Source organism: Ochotona princeps, chromosome 24 (assembly GCF_030435755.1).
Source record: "Ochotona princeps isolate mOchPri1 chromosome 24, mOchPri1.hap1, whole genome shotgun sequence".
Lineage (NCBI taxonomy): Eukaryota > Metazoa > Chordata > Mammalia > Lagomorpha > Ochotonidae > Ochotona > Ochotona princeps.
The window spans coordinates 10,415,663-10,429,856 of NC_080855.1; the positions used below are offsets into that span (position 1 = coordinate 10,415,663).

General features: G+C 47.9%; 1 protein-coding gene and 1 non-coding gene across 8 annotated transcripts in view; both read right to left on the reverse strand.

The window, feature by feature from the left end:
- Window positions 1–101: 101 nt before the first annotated feature.
- The window catches only part of GLYR1 (glyoxylate reductase 1 homolog), a 31,964-nt gene continuing 17,871 nt past the window's right edge, over window positions 102–14,194 (reverse strand). For 3 of the 7 annotated variants that reach the window (XM_058680589.1, XM_058680584.1, XM_058680588.1), the window contains 9 exons: window positions 13,583–13,633; window positions 13,417–13,490; window positions 12,239–12,338; window positions 9,945–10,055; window positions 9,377–9,478; window positions 8,534–8,696; window positions 8,058–8,237; window positions 7,602–7,726; window positions 102–2,042 (listed from right to left, as the gene is read on the reverse strand). In XM_058680589.1, coding sequence (XP_058536572.1) covers window positions 1,968–2,042; window positions 7,602–7,726; window positions 8,058–8,237; window positions 8,534–8,696; window positions 9,377–9,478; window positions 9,945–10,055; window positions 12,239–12,338; window positions 13,417–13,490; window positions 13,583–13,633 — 981 coding nt within the window. In that variant the 3' untranslated portion in view covers window positions 102–1,967. Of the gene's footprint in view, window positions 2,043–7,601; window positions 7,727–8,057; window positions 8,238–8,533; window positions 8,697–9,376; window positions 9,479–9,942; window positions 10,056–12,238; window positions 12,339–13,416; window positions 13,491–13,582; window positions 13,634–14,194 lie in introns of all 7 variants that reach the window. The other 4 variants (XM_058680590.1, XM_058680586.1, XM_058680587.1 and 1 more) reach the window with 3 other exon arrangements.
- LOC118757812 (U6 spliceosomal RNA) lies at window positions 10,935–11,038 on the reverse strand. The gene has a single exon (XR_004995377.1). It is a non-coding gene; the product is annotated as a U6 spliceosomal RNA (small nuclear RNA).

The window sequence follows — 14,194 nt, forward strand, 5'->3', positions numbered from 1 at the left end:
GTCCTGTCTTCATGGGCCCTGACCGCAACCACCCTGTTTGCCTGGACACCGGGATCACCGGCGGCCGGCGCCAGTCGAAGGAACAGATTGATACGCATAGCTGTTACCAAGAAATGTTTTATTTTTCTTGCAGTAGCTTTGTTAATTGCACAAAATCATGTTTTTGCCATTTAAACATTATCGCACAATCTTATTCTGAAAGACAAATGTTCATTAAAAACAAAGCAAAAATAAAAATTCACAACCTTAATTACCTAGAAGATTTGTCGTTTAAAGGAGGCTTAAAGGAAAAAAAACGGGGGAGGAGCTCTCTTACAAGCTTTTTCACAAATGTCACATTTTCTCTTTAGACGGGAAGGATTTCAAAACAAAGGTGAAATACCTTAAACAGAAATATTCTTAAAAAGGGACTTTACAGAATTGTCAACAATATTAAGACAACATTGACTAACCGGTTTCATTACAGCATGTCCCCTATACCTACCCCTCAAAATCCCCAGGACTCTACAAGAGAGCCCCAAATCCCAGTGAAATAAACAACTGCGTGAAACCCCCAAGGGCTTCTCCCCTGTCCTCCCTCAATGTCTTCTGAGACCCTCTAATACAGGTTTTCAATCGGTGAAAAACGGGCAAGGTTGTGAGGAGGCCTCACCCCACCATGACCAACTCATATATATATATATATATATATAGTTATATAGATTTCACTATAAATGCTGACCTTCTACAAATTGTGACTTTGGAAAACCCAACCCACAGAGAGGGGAAAAAAAACCACACATCCTTTGGGTGATTTCTCCTTGTTCTTATCAGCACTTGAAGCCCCTTCTGGTCCCTGGTGCAAGGAGAAAGGCAGGGCCTCAGGCTGTCCCAGACCACCTCTGCAGTCAGTCGGTTCAGGTTAGGGCAGGCCCCGGGCCTGGGGAGCACCAAGGACCGCACAATGTGATGCTGGCTGGAGTGAAGACACTCGCATTCCTGAAGCAAAGCTGAGCCCAAGGCGGCTCACCGCTGGTCAGGCTGGTCTGGGTCAGATAGAAACACTGTCTACCTGGGGCAAAGGGAGCAGAAGGCAGAGGGGCATGCGGGGGGCCGTGCAGGGCAGAGTGGAGAAGGTGGGAGCAAGGAGGGGCCTGGAGCACAGCACCTCTCCTCAGAGCCAGCTGACATGTCTGTGGCATAACGGAAACAGGAAGGAACCTGTATCTCCTTCCATTCTTCCCAAAGGCTGGAATGCAGATCCACACACTAACAGCCTGGTGAGGAGCAGGCTCCCAGGGCAGGGAAGCAAGGCTCTTGGCCAGCTCAGGGCTGCACGGCCAGGCATGTTGAGCAGCAGTGAAGGGTGCGGGCTTCCGATCCCTGTCTCGGCAGGACTTGGACAGTCTTAAGACGTCTTGAGTTCACAAAGGCGTCGATGACAAGTTGGGTTGTATGCTGCTGACAGAAAATCTTGCTCGTTTGCTCACCTGAGGATGGTGGTCTTGCGGGATCCTTTGTCTTGAGTCTGTTTTGGCTCACCTGGGCCCAGAGCCTCTCCCAGCAGGGGATCCAGCAGGTGTGTGGACACCACAGCCTCTTCCTACTTCAGAGAGCTGTGGAAGGCTTCCATGGTTGCTGCTGATTCTAAGTCCTTGGCTGGAAGGGTTCGGAGGTCAAATTTGGAGGAAGAAATGAAGCCAGGCAGCAGTTTCTGGGCAGTTTCTATCCAGGGGTGAGAGCCTGTGTGTGTGTCTGGGTCCAGCACCCAGCTCAAGAGCTTTGCTATAAGCCAATCCTGCTGATGTCTTTCCCTCCCCAGGGCCTCCGGGAGGGGTTCCGTGTGCTGTGCTGATGGCAAGTTTCAAAGTCTATAAAAGGAAATACAGACAGATGGACTGGTCCAGACTGAAGTCCCAAGACCTCGACCCCATGTGAGGAAGAGGGGTCAGAGGAAAGAGTAGAGGGGCAGGGTGGCTGTTGATGGTTTAGTGGATGTAGGCTCGATACACGGCAGACATGTCATTATCAGACTGGTCCAGTGCCTTCGCTCTTTTGTACACCTGGAAGTAAAAACAAACTAGAGGTGAGTCTCTAGTGAGGCAAGTAGGTTTTGGGGCTGTGATTGTGGCTGTTGGTATGGATCCCGAATGGGTCTTGCAAGTTTCCTAAGCCCTCAGTGGTGTTTGGTCTGCAGCAAGCAACAGCAATGACCTCTACAGAGGTGTGTGAAGACTAGATGTGTAGAAGGATATAGAGTGCTGAGTCTTGGTAGTAACTGCTAATAAAGCCCCTTCCTACAGACGACCCTCCCAAGATGTCCCGAGTCTTCTGTGTGTCCTTGGCCTGGCCATACTCTCACAATGCTGGCTGTTTCTCTAGGAGCACCCACTGGATGAGGCAGCTGTACCCCCACTACACCCTGATAATATCTCTTGTTTGCATTTAAAAAAAATTTTATGATTTTTATTGGAAAGTTAGATATACAGAGAGGATAGATAGAAAGATCTTCCATATGATGATTCATTCCCCAAGTGGCCACAATGGCCAGAGCTGCGCTGATCCGAAGCCAGGAGCCAGGAGCCTCCTATGGGTATCCCACATGGGTGCAGAGTCCCAGGGCCTTGGGCTGTCCTTGACTGCTTTCCCAGGCCACAAACAGGGAGCTGGATGGGAAGTGAGGCTGCCGGGACTAGAACCAGTGTCCATATGAGATCCTGGCGCTTGCAAGGCGAGGACTTTCACCCCTAGGTTACTGCGCTGGACCCTACTGCATTTTTTTTTAAAGGTAGATTTTACAGGGAAAAAAGGAGAGAAGGAGAACGGGAGAGAGGGAAAGAGAGAGAAATTCTTCTGTCTGTTGGTTCACTCCCCAAATGGCTGCAATAACAGGTGCATTAGCAGGGTGCTGGATTCAGAACTAAACTGATTCAAAGCTGGGATCCAGGAGCTTCTTTGGATGTAGAGTTTCAAGAACCTGAACCATCCTCTGCTGCTTTCTCAGCCACAAGCAGAGAGCTGGAATTGAAGTGGAGTAGTCGGGACATGACTTCATGCTCACATGATGTCAGCATCAGAGGGCAGAGGATTAGCCTGCTGCACCATTCTACCAGGCTCCCCTTTACTGTATCTTTAAAATGCTCTAAACTTGTTTTGTTCAAGTGCTTTTGCTGCTATATTGTATCTCCTTCCATTGAAAAGTTAAGTGTTTACGGAAAGAAAGGAGCTAGCTGTATTGCAAAGCATCCCCAGGGTCTAGAGGAGTATGCTTGGCAACTAAAGGTGCCTGAGACACAAGGCAAATATGAAAGACTTGACAAGAATTACAAAGGGGCTGTCTCAGGCACCAGCAGTGTTGAGGATCCCATATGGAAGCAGTTCAAGTCCATGCCATCCAGCTTCCTGCTAATGTGTTTTAGAAAGCAGGGGAAAGGGCCCGGCGGCGTGGCCTAGCGGCTAAAGTCCTTGCCTTGAATGCCCCAGGATCCCATATGGGCACCGGTTCTAATCCCGGCTGCTCCACTTCCCATCCAGCTCCCTGCTTGTGGCCTGGGAAGGCAGTCGAGGATGGCCCAGAGCTTTGGGACCCTGCACCCGCGTGGGAGACCCGGAAGAGGTTCCTGGTTCCCGGCTCTGGATCGGCGCGCACTGGCCGTTGCAGCTCACTTGGGGAGTGAATCATCGGACGGAAGATCTTCCTCTCTGTCTCTCTTCCTCTCTGTATATCTGGCTTTCCAATAATAATAAAAAAAAAAAAAAAAAAAAAAAAAAGAAAGAAAGCAGGGGAAAAAGACCCAAGTGTCAGGCCCCTGCAGCCTCATGGGAGGCCTGAAGCAGCTCCTGGCTCTGGACTGGCCCAGCTTTGGCCATTGCAACCATTTGGACAGCATACCAATAAATGAAATATCTCTCTTGCTGTTGACTCTGCCCTTCAAACACTTTTTTTAAAAGAGAAGTTTATTTTAGTGCAAAAAAACTCAAAATTTTTGTTTTTCTTTAAAAAAAATTTGAAAGGCAGATTTATAAGGAGAAGGAGAAACAGAGATCTTCCATTTGCTGGTTCACAGGGGTCCAAGCACTTGGACCATCTTCTGCTGCTTTCCCAGGTGCATTAGCAGGGTGCTGGATTGGAAGTGGAGCAGCTGAGACTTGAACTGGAACCCATACAAGATGCCAGCCCCAGCTATAATCGCCTCAAGCTAAAGTCACACCACTGTCTGATGGGATTAAGACAAAAGCAGAGGGCCCGGCAGCGTGGCCTAGCGGCTAAAGTCCTCGCCTCGAACGCCCCAGGATCCCATAAGGACGCCGGTTCTGGTCCCAGGTGCTCCACTTCCCATCCAGCTCCCTGCTTGTGGCCTGGGAAAGCAGTCGAGGACGGCCCAAAGCATTGGGACCCTGCACCCGCGTGGGAGACCCGGAAGAGATTCCAGGTTCCCGGCATCGGATTGGTGCAGCACCGGCCGTTGCGCTCACTTGGGGAGTGAATCATCGGACGGAAGATCTTCCTCTCTGTCTCTCCTCCACTCTGTATATCTGACTTTGCAATAAAAATAAGTAAATGTTAAAAAAAAAAAGAAGGCAAAAGCAGAAGTGTGCATAGAATATCTGCACCCCACAGTATGGGCTCTCACCTGGGAACTTTCAGCATGGCAAATCAACAGTAGGGGACACTTACTATCATCTGGAGACAATGTCAAGTAGTGGAGTGACATTGGCATCTCTGAGTGGAGGGCAGGGGTGCTGCCAAACTCAAGCAAAACTCAGGACAGACTCTTCTGCTCAATGTCACGAGTGCCAAGGTTGAGAACTCTTGCTTAAAGGAGGCATAAAACACATCTATGTAGTTGTGTTTTCCATGAAATAATGCAAGATGAATTGAACTAGGTTGTGAAAGTAAGAACATATATCATAATTGCCAGAACAAACACTGAAGTAGTAACGCAAGGAAGCTCAAGGGTGCCTGGGTTCAATTTCCGGTTCCACTTTAGAATGCCACTTCTTGCTGATGCTCATCCAGAAAGGCAGCAGGAGATAGCTCAGGTACTTGGGTCTCTGTCACCCCAGCAAGACCTGGGGTGACCGCCTGGGTCTCAGTTTCAGCCTGGCCCAGCATTTAAATAGAAAACTAGCAAAGGCCAAGTTCTCTGGCTGCCTCTCCCTGTCTGTCTGTTTCTGTTTTTCAAATACATAAAAATAAATATATTTTAAAAGTTCAATAAATAAAAATGGAATTCTAAAAAATGTCAACTATATGAATGAAAGCGAAAAAGGAAGAACTATGAAAGTTAATACCCAGGTCTCAGCTTCAAATGCAAGCATCTATCAATAGACACTGAACATTAACCGACTAGGCCAATCATACCTGCCTGACCTCCCAGCTCCCAGCGATGTGCAGCCTAAATTCACATAAGGCCAAGGCCTGAAAGCACCAGGTTCTACTGAGAAATTAATCATAAGCTGCTTCCAAGCCAACAAATTCTGCAGAGTCAGGGCAGAAGCAACATGTAAACCACTTCAAAGAGATGCTTTCCCAGCCCAAGTCACAAGGGGAACTCTTTAGAGGTCCCTGCAATTGAGTGGCTCTTTTATACAAATACACACTGTAAAATACAGAGAGCCATTCACTGCTCAGGGAAGTCACAAGTACAATCATTGTGGGCCAGGGCCCAGCATGGTGGCCTAGCAGCTGAAGTCCTCCGCTTCAACATGCCAGGATCCCATAAGGACGCCGGTTCTAATCCCAGCAGCTCCACTTCGCATCCAGCTCCCTGCTTGTGGCCTGGGAAAGCAGTCGAGGACGGCCCAAAGCATTGGGACCCTGCACCCGCGTGGGAGACCCGGAAGAGATTCCAGGTTCCCGGCATCGGATTGGTGCAGCACCGGCCGTTGCGCTCACTTGGGGAGTGAATCATCGGACGGAAGATCTTCCTCTCTGTCTCTCCTCCACTCTGTATATCTGACTTTGCAATAAAAATAAGTAAATGTTAAAAAAAAAAAGAAGGCAAAAGCAGAAGTGTGCATAGAATATCTGCACCCCACAGTATGGGCTCTCACCTGGGAACTTTCAGCATGGCAAATCAACAGTAGGGGACACTTACTATCATCTGGAGACAATGTCAAGTAGTGGAGTGACATTGGCATCTCTGAGTGGAGGGCAGGGGTGCTGCCAAACTCAAGCAAAACTCAGGACAGACTCTTCTGCTCAATGTCACGAGTGCCAAGGTTGAGAACTCTTGCTTAAAGGAGGCATAAAACACATCTATGTAGTTGTGTTTTCCATGAAATAATGCAAGATGAATTGAACTAGGTTGTGAAAGTAAGAACATATATCATAATTGCCAGAACAAACACTGAAGTAGTAACGCAAGGAAGCTCAAGGGTGCCTGGGTTCAATTTCCGGTTCCACTTTAGAATGCCACTTCTTGCTGATGCTCATCCAGAAAGGCAGCAGGAGATAGCTCAGGTACTTGGGTCTCTGTCACCCCAGCAAGACCTGGGGTGACCGCCTGGGTCTCAGTTTCAGCCTGGCCCAGCATTTAAATAGAAAACTAGCAAAGGCCAAGTTCTCTGGCTGCCTCTCCCTGTCTGTCTGTTTCTGTTTTTCAAATACATAAAAATAAATATATTTTAAAAGTTCAATAAATAAAAATGGAATTCTAAAAAATGTCAACTATATGAATGAAAGCGAAAAAGGAAGAACTATGAAAGTTAATACCCAGGTCTCAGCTTCAAATGCAAGCATCTATCAATAGACACTGAACATTAACCGACTAGGCCAATCATACCTGCCTGACCTCCCAGCTCCCAGCGATGTGCAGCCTAAATTCACATAAGGCCAAGGCCTGAAAGCACCAGGTTCTACTGAGAAATTAATCATAAGCTGCTTCCAAGCCAACAAATTCTGCAGAGTCAGGGCAGAAGCAACATGTAAACCACTTCAAAGAGATGCTTTCCCAGCCCAAGTCACAAGGGGAACTCTTTAGAGGTCCCTGCAATTGAGTGGCTCTTTTATACAAATACACACTGTAAAATACAGAGAGCCATTCACTGCTCAGGGAAGTCACAAGTACAATCATTGTGGGCCAGGGCCCAGCATGGTGGCCTAGCAGCTGAAGTCCTCCGCTTCAACATGCCAGGATCCCATAAGGACGCCGGTTCTAATCCCAGCAGCTCCACTTCGCATCCAGCTCCCTGCTTGTGGCCTGGGAAAGCAGTCGAGGATGGCCCAAAGCCTTGGGACCCTGCACCTGCGTGGGAGACCTGGAAGAGCTCCAGGCTCCTGGCCTCGGATCAGCACAGCACTGGCCATTGCGGTCACTTGGGGAATAAACCAATGGCTGGAAGATCTTCCTCTATGTCCTCTCTATATATCTGACTTTGCAATAAAAACAAAATAAATCTTAAAAACAAAACAAAATAAAAAACTAAAAATGAATGAGGGCCTTGAAATAGCACTGCAGTTTTGAGACAACCCAGGAAGCACTCAAATGTTCCTAGAGACAAGGAAAGAAAAGAAGACAGAGTTCAGGAGTAGGGTACGGTGGTATTGGCGTGTGGTGCCAGCATCCCCCATGGGCACTGGTTCGGAGGCCTGAGCCACACACCCTCTGCCCAGTTACCTCATTGGCGGCAGCTGCCATAGGAGTTGGATGGTTGACGGCATCACCCAGTGCAATGGCTAAGCGAAGATCCTTCTGAATGTATTTCAGGTAGAAATCAGGTTTAAAGTTTCCTTGTAGGATATCTGAGGAGGAAAAAAAAAAAATCAACGATCAGAAGGAATGCAGATATCCTAAATAAAAGTTCCCGTAGCACCTCAGAGTTTAACACCCAACATTTGTTTAGCATAGACCTTCTGTTTTCTCCTGAACTCTAATATCCAAGAAAAGGGAGCTACCAGCCCACATCCCCAAATCCATCCAGCATGGCTCTGAACCTCTTCTGCCCAGGGGCACAGACTGCTTGCTAAGAGGACATCTTTCAGAGCCAGTGAGCGTTAAACTGACAGCTATCCAACCCAGTGCCCCCAGCTCTCCTCAAAAATAAGATGCAAGCAGACGTCAAAGGCAACTTACTTTGACACTTCTGGTCTAGGAAGATGCTGGCCAACTGTCCCTGATTAAGGATATCTAAGAGCGTCTGTTGTGACTGTCCGGTCACCTGGGCCAGGGTCAGTCCCTCAGCGATGGTGGCCATGAAGCTCCCTTGGACCATGTTCACAATCAGCATCATCTTGGCTGCATTACCAACTTCACCTGGGCAGTGCAAAGAGTCATGGTCACATCTGGATAAGTCTCCCAGTTTGGGCCTCTTCTGCCCACCCTCATCCCTGCTCAGACCCACCTCTGCACCAAGGGGAGCCCCATTCACCTGCCCCCGACAGAACTGGCTCTTCCTCCTTCCAGGCACTGACTGTGCAAGCCAAAGGAAACCTTCCCTGGGGGCGCCCGGCAGAGAGGCCGTGCAAGATGGACGCTGTCAGCAGTGTGGGAAGATGTGGCCCCCCAGCCTCCAGGCCTGACGTGGCCCAATGGGTGGGCAGGCACGTTACCTAAAAAGAAGGAGGTCTTCCCCATCGCCTGGAAGCAGCTGCTGCAGTCCTCGTACAAGCCCCTGTCTCCGGCAGCTAAGATCACCAACATCCCATCATTAGACAGCTGCTGATTCCCTGAGACTGGGGCTTCCAGAAAGCGGCCCCCCCTGGACACAATCACCTGGAAGGGAAAGTCACAGCTTCTGGAGGCCTGGCAACTCTAGAAGAGTTGGAGCATGGTTTCTCATCACACCTCCCCCAATTAAAGAGGCACAAACTACCCAGGCTGAGGTCTCAAAGTTAACACCTGCATTCAGGATAAACATGGTGAAGAACCAGGTCATGAGCCACATGACAGTAACGAGACAGCAGCTAGAGTCTTACACAGGTTCTCACTTAATCTCAATTTCTTAAAAGACTAAAGACTAAAGCCAAATACAACCATACAACCATAGCTCAAACACACCTCCCCTTGGACACTGCCCAACCCTGACATCCTCCACATTAAGAACATACCTGGGTCAAAAGTCATTGCTCCCTGACACTTGGGGAGATGGAACACTTCAATCTAGTGTCAATCACAGGCAGCTTAGTAAGCCAAACAGGACAAGCTGACAGCCTGGACTTCTTCTCATTGTAAGGGTGGCAGCCATAGGATGTGACAGCCCTGCCCCATGACAGTGCAAACATGCTGCAGCTTTGAGAGTGGAGAATAAAGCAGGCTAGGCCAACCCCAGGACTCTGCTCTCTCTGGCTTTGGACTGAGTCACCCAACTGCACACAGTGATGTGCACTCTGCCTTGGTGGTTTTGTGCTCCAACCAAAAACATGCTGGAGAGCCAGCCTGGACAAGGCTGCTACCTGGGCCAACTCGGTGACAGTGTCAGCGTCCACTGTTGACATGTCCACGTAGCACTTTCCCGGGCGAATCCCTTGCAGTACACCACTGGGGCCCAGCACCAGCTGTGGGGATACAAGGAAGAAGCAATAGCCCAGGCTTCCCACTAGGTACTCCAGAGCCCCCAGATTCTTGAAATAAAAACCCTGCTGCTTTGTGGCTCATTTCTTGATTAGGAGTTAACAATTAAGGCTGAAAAGGAAAGAGCCATTAAATACATAAGGGCTAGAAAAGCATTTCCAATGTGCTTTTGTTGCTCTCTCCCCACCCTTAAAATGACAAAACCTTAGTATCTCTGGGGATTCTTTGGACATATGTAGATTAAACACATGACACACACGGACCAAATTCACACATAGCACTAAAGCTTCCAACTTGACATGAAACCTGTTCAGGGATCATTTTACTACTGACTTTCTATTGATTTTCACTTTCTGTTTTGACATCAAGGAAGTCCATATTAAAACATCCTTAGACTGGGGAATCCATCCCCTTACCCAGAGGGGGAAGACATTCCCTGGGGATCCTTACATCCTTGGCTGCCTTAGGATCCGACACACAGGCGAAAGTGATGTCACAAGTTGAAACAACTTCAGCGGGGGTTCTTCCTAGGCGGGCCCCCTCCTGGATGAACAAATCACACTGCAAAAGTCACAGATCCTCATGTGAGCTCAGGTTGTGCACAAGCATAGTAGCCAGGCCAGAGACTGCAGGTCAGTCCATTGGCCAGCCTCCTTGTGGCACCAGAGTCAGAGGGAAGCCGACATGTTTTGTGTCAGTGCATCCCTGGTGCCCAGAACAATGCACTACTTCGCAGGAAGCATAAAATAGGTGTCTCCTGAAGGTCTGAAGGACAGGATGGGAGTGGCACCACTCTCCACGCACTCTGGGCCTTGAGCTGCCAGGGCTGTGCAGAAAGGGGGAGTGGGCTGGCAAGACTGGCTCTTTTCCGACATTACTATCAGGTTATGATTTCTGCAGAGTATAAAAACACTCACTTTTGTGAAAATTGAAATCATCAGAACCCCCCTATTAAAAAAAATCGTTAATATTGTGGCATATTTCTTTTCTTTGAAAGTTTTTTAAAAGTAACTGGAAAAATCTGAGCCTGCTATTTCGTACAGTTTTATATTTTAGAAATTTGTATTTTATACAACTCACATGTCCATAATAATCTGCTTTCTTTTTATAAATGACACTTAATATTATTAGAAATACTATAAATGACACTAGCAAACATCTATATGAAAAAAAAATTGCATTTCGGTCTCAAAAAGTAGGTTCCAAAGCTCCATTTGTTTTTTTTTTTTTTTTTTTTTTTGCAGACAGAAAAGTTTATTTGCGAAGGGACCAGGTGAGCAGGGAAGGGAGAGGGAAGGGGAGGCACCTCCGGAGAGAAAGCCGGGAGGTGGGGTGCCTCTCGAAAGAGGAGGGAGAGACACCAAAGGTTTGAGGAAGGGTCTTGGGATTTTAAGCCTTCCCTGACCCCTCCTTGTTGGGCGGGGAACCTACAGGTAAGATAAAAATATGGAATGCCTCACAAATTTGCATGTCATCCTTGTGCAGGGGCCATGCTAATCTCTGTATCTTTCCAATTTTAGTATATGTGCTGCTGAAGAGAGGACCAAAGCTCAATTTGCGATCCAGCTCCCTGCTAATGTGCCTAGAGAAGCAGTGACGGTGCAAGTGCTTGGGACCTGGATGGAGTTCCTGGCTTCTGGTTTCGGCATGTCCAAGTTCTAGCTATTACGGCTGTTTAAGGAGTGAACCAGTGGTTGGATGATCTCTCTCTTTTTTTTTTTATAAATATATATTTTTAAAAGATTTATTTATTTTTATTGTAAAGTCAGATATACAGAGAGGAGAGACAGAGAGGAAGATCTTCTGTCCGATGGTTCACTCCCCAAGTGACTGGAACGGCTGGAGCTGAGCCAATCTGAAGCCAGGAGCCAGGAGCTTCTTCCGGGTCTCCCACACGGGTGCAGGGTCCCAAAACTTTGGGTGTCCTCTGATGCCTTCCCAGGCTACAAGCAGGGAGCAGGATGGGAAGCAGGCCTGCCGGGATTAGAACTGGTGCCCATATGGGATCCTGGCGTGTTAGGCGAGGACTTTAACCACTATGCTATTGTGCCGGGCCTGATCTCTTTCTTTTCAAATAAAGAAAGAAATATTTAAAAAACATAAGAACTTCTGAACTGTCCAACATGGCACACAATCCAATACAGTAGTCCTTACATACAAGGTTACTTAAATAAAACTAAGGAAAAATTCAGTTCTTCAGTTATGCTAGCCAAATTTTAAGTATTCACAGCCAGGCATGGCCAGCGGCCCCACCCAGGCCAGCAGAGAGCTAATCCACCTCCACAGTTGCTGAATGTTGCCTCTTTGGTACAGTCCTGTGCCAGGAAATGAAGGGCAGTCATGAACTCAGGTGGCAGAGCCAGCCACAGGCTCCACAGGACTGGCACCTGCTGCGCCTGTACATAGACATACACAAGGATACAACTCAGTAGGGGTCATTTCATTTCAGGTGATGGCAGGGATGGGGTTTTTCCCACTTGATGTGACATTTTGTTATATATGCATATTGTATAATGTCCAACTAGAGTAAATTTATCGATCCTCTCAAGGACTTAACACTTCTTCATAATTCCTGGGGCATTTTTAGTTTTATAACAACTCCCTATATCTGACAACTTCCCCACCTACTGGACTAAGAGCTTAACTTCTCCTACTTTACTGCCTGCAGACACAACAGAAAGAAGTTGTCACTCTTAGCTACACCACACTCCAGAGCCCCGACAGACACCACCCTTGAGGCTTACTTTCTCTGCAGTCCGGTTCCAGACAGTCACTGTGTGACCCATTTTTAGCAAGTTGGAGACGATGCCACTTCCCATGAGACCAAGGCCCAAAAATCCTATCCTGAAAGAGAGAGACTGATCATTCCTGGGTGGAGTGGGAGGGACTGGGAGAGGATGTGTTCTTGCACACAAGGCTTGCCCCTGCAAAGAAACCTTGGAGGTGGGCCTCATATGGCCAGAAATATCCACAGTGTGACAAACCAGGGGCACTGCACTGAGATTGTGCCTTTCATGCCATGGTCTAAGAGTGTTCCTAAACTTAAGCAATCATTTCTTAAACCTTCAACTGCCACACAGCGAGCATGACTAGCACAGTTCCAGAGTTATTCCAAATCTTGTTTCCCTGTTGCTCTGAGGGTCTGCACCAAGAATCCTATTATGGTGAGCAGGTGGACACCGGTTTTCACCTCTTCAAATGAGTTCCAAACCAGCTCCCTGCAGAGCTAGGCCTAGGTGCCCTATAAGGCATGTCTTGACCCATGAAAATCACGGGAGCCACTTCCTCTCCTGCTGGAAACAGCCACAGTTGTCATACCCTTTGCCAACTTCTGTCCTCCTGGCTCTTACTCTTTGCCCTTCCAGCTTCCCTTTTGTTACAGAGTTGCAGCCCTCTCCATTCTCTTTAAAGTTAAGTCCTTTATCCAGGCTTTGGAATTGGTTTTTTTCCAATACACAATTCCTCCTCCATGCCCGTCTTTTGTCTCTCCCGTTAACTGCCCGAAGTGCGCTCTAAGTTACAGAACATTACAGTCCTTCTGTGACATGCTCTGCTAATCTGGACCTCCTCAGGCTGCTCCTACATGTATCCCAGAAACCGAGGGCCTAGTTGCTACCAACATGACTTTTATCTTGCCCCAGTGTCTTCTGGTTCTTATACTTCGTTTCCATTCCTTGAATAGGACAATTCTTCATTTTTGACTACACTGTGTTGTTTCCTCCCCAAGTTCTAAATGTCCTCTGCAGGCTTTATACTTGAGCCCTAAACTAACCCTTCTACAATCATATCCACATCACCTCTGCAGAATCTCTGCTGCTCAGGCAGGGCTGGAACACTACCCTTAGCTGATGCCCCTGTGGGGTCACAGTGCTCCACCCTGCAGAACCCATGCCACCGGAAACCTTTTCACCAGAGTTCTTACTTTTTGTCCGTGGGCGTGATACTGCCATTCACAGCTGTGCTGTCTGCTGCCTGGATAGAGGTGGAACCAGTTTCCTAGGAACAGGAAGCAAAAATCATCAATGCAGTCTACCCATGCTAAGGCCCCAGGTGAAAAGGAAAATGGGGAGGTGTAGAACCTAACATACCTCTTCACATATTTTCAACTTCTTTGTGATTGCCTGGTAACAGACAGCTGGCTAATAAAGAGAGAGGAAAAAGACTGCTTATCGAATTGAGCATTGTTTAAAAGGCTAGGACTTGAGTGGAACATTAACATTAAATACTTATTGTTGTGAAATTTTACTGAATTTTAAACAAAGTGGAAAGTTAACAGGCATTAGCTCATTCAATTTTGTGTGTTCTTCACACTGTTCTTTTGCTGACCATGACACTGGAAACCAGAGGCCTAAAGTCACGTGCACAGGGCCCGGCGGCGTGGCCTAGCGGCTAAATTCCTCGCCTGGAACGCCCCGGGATCCCATATGGGCACTGGTTCTAATCCTGGCAGCTCCACTTCCCATCCAGCTCCCTGCTTGTGGCCTGGGAAAGCAGTCGAGGATGGCCCAATGCTTTGGGACACTGCACCCGTGTGGGAGACCTGGAAGAGGTTCCTGGTTCCCGGCTTCGGATTGGTGCAGCACCGGCCCGTTGCGGCTCACTTGGGGAGTGAAACATCGGATGGAAGATCTTCCTCTCTGTCTCTCCTCCTCTCTGTATATCCGGCTTTCCAATAATAATAAATCTTAAAAAAAAAAAAA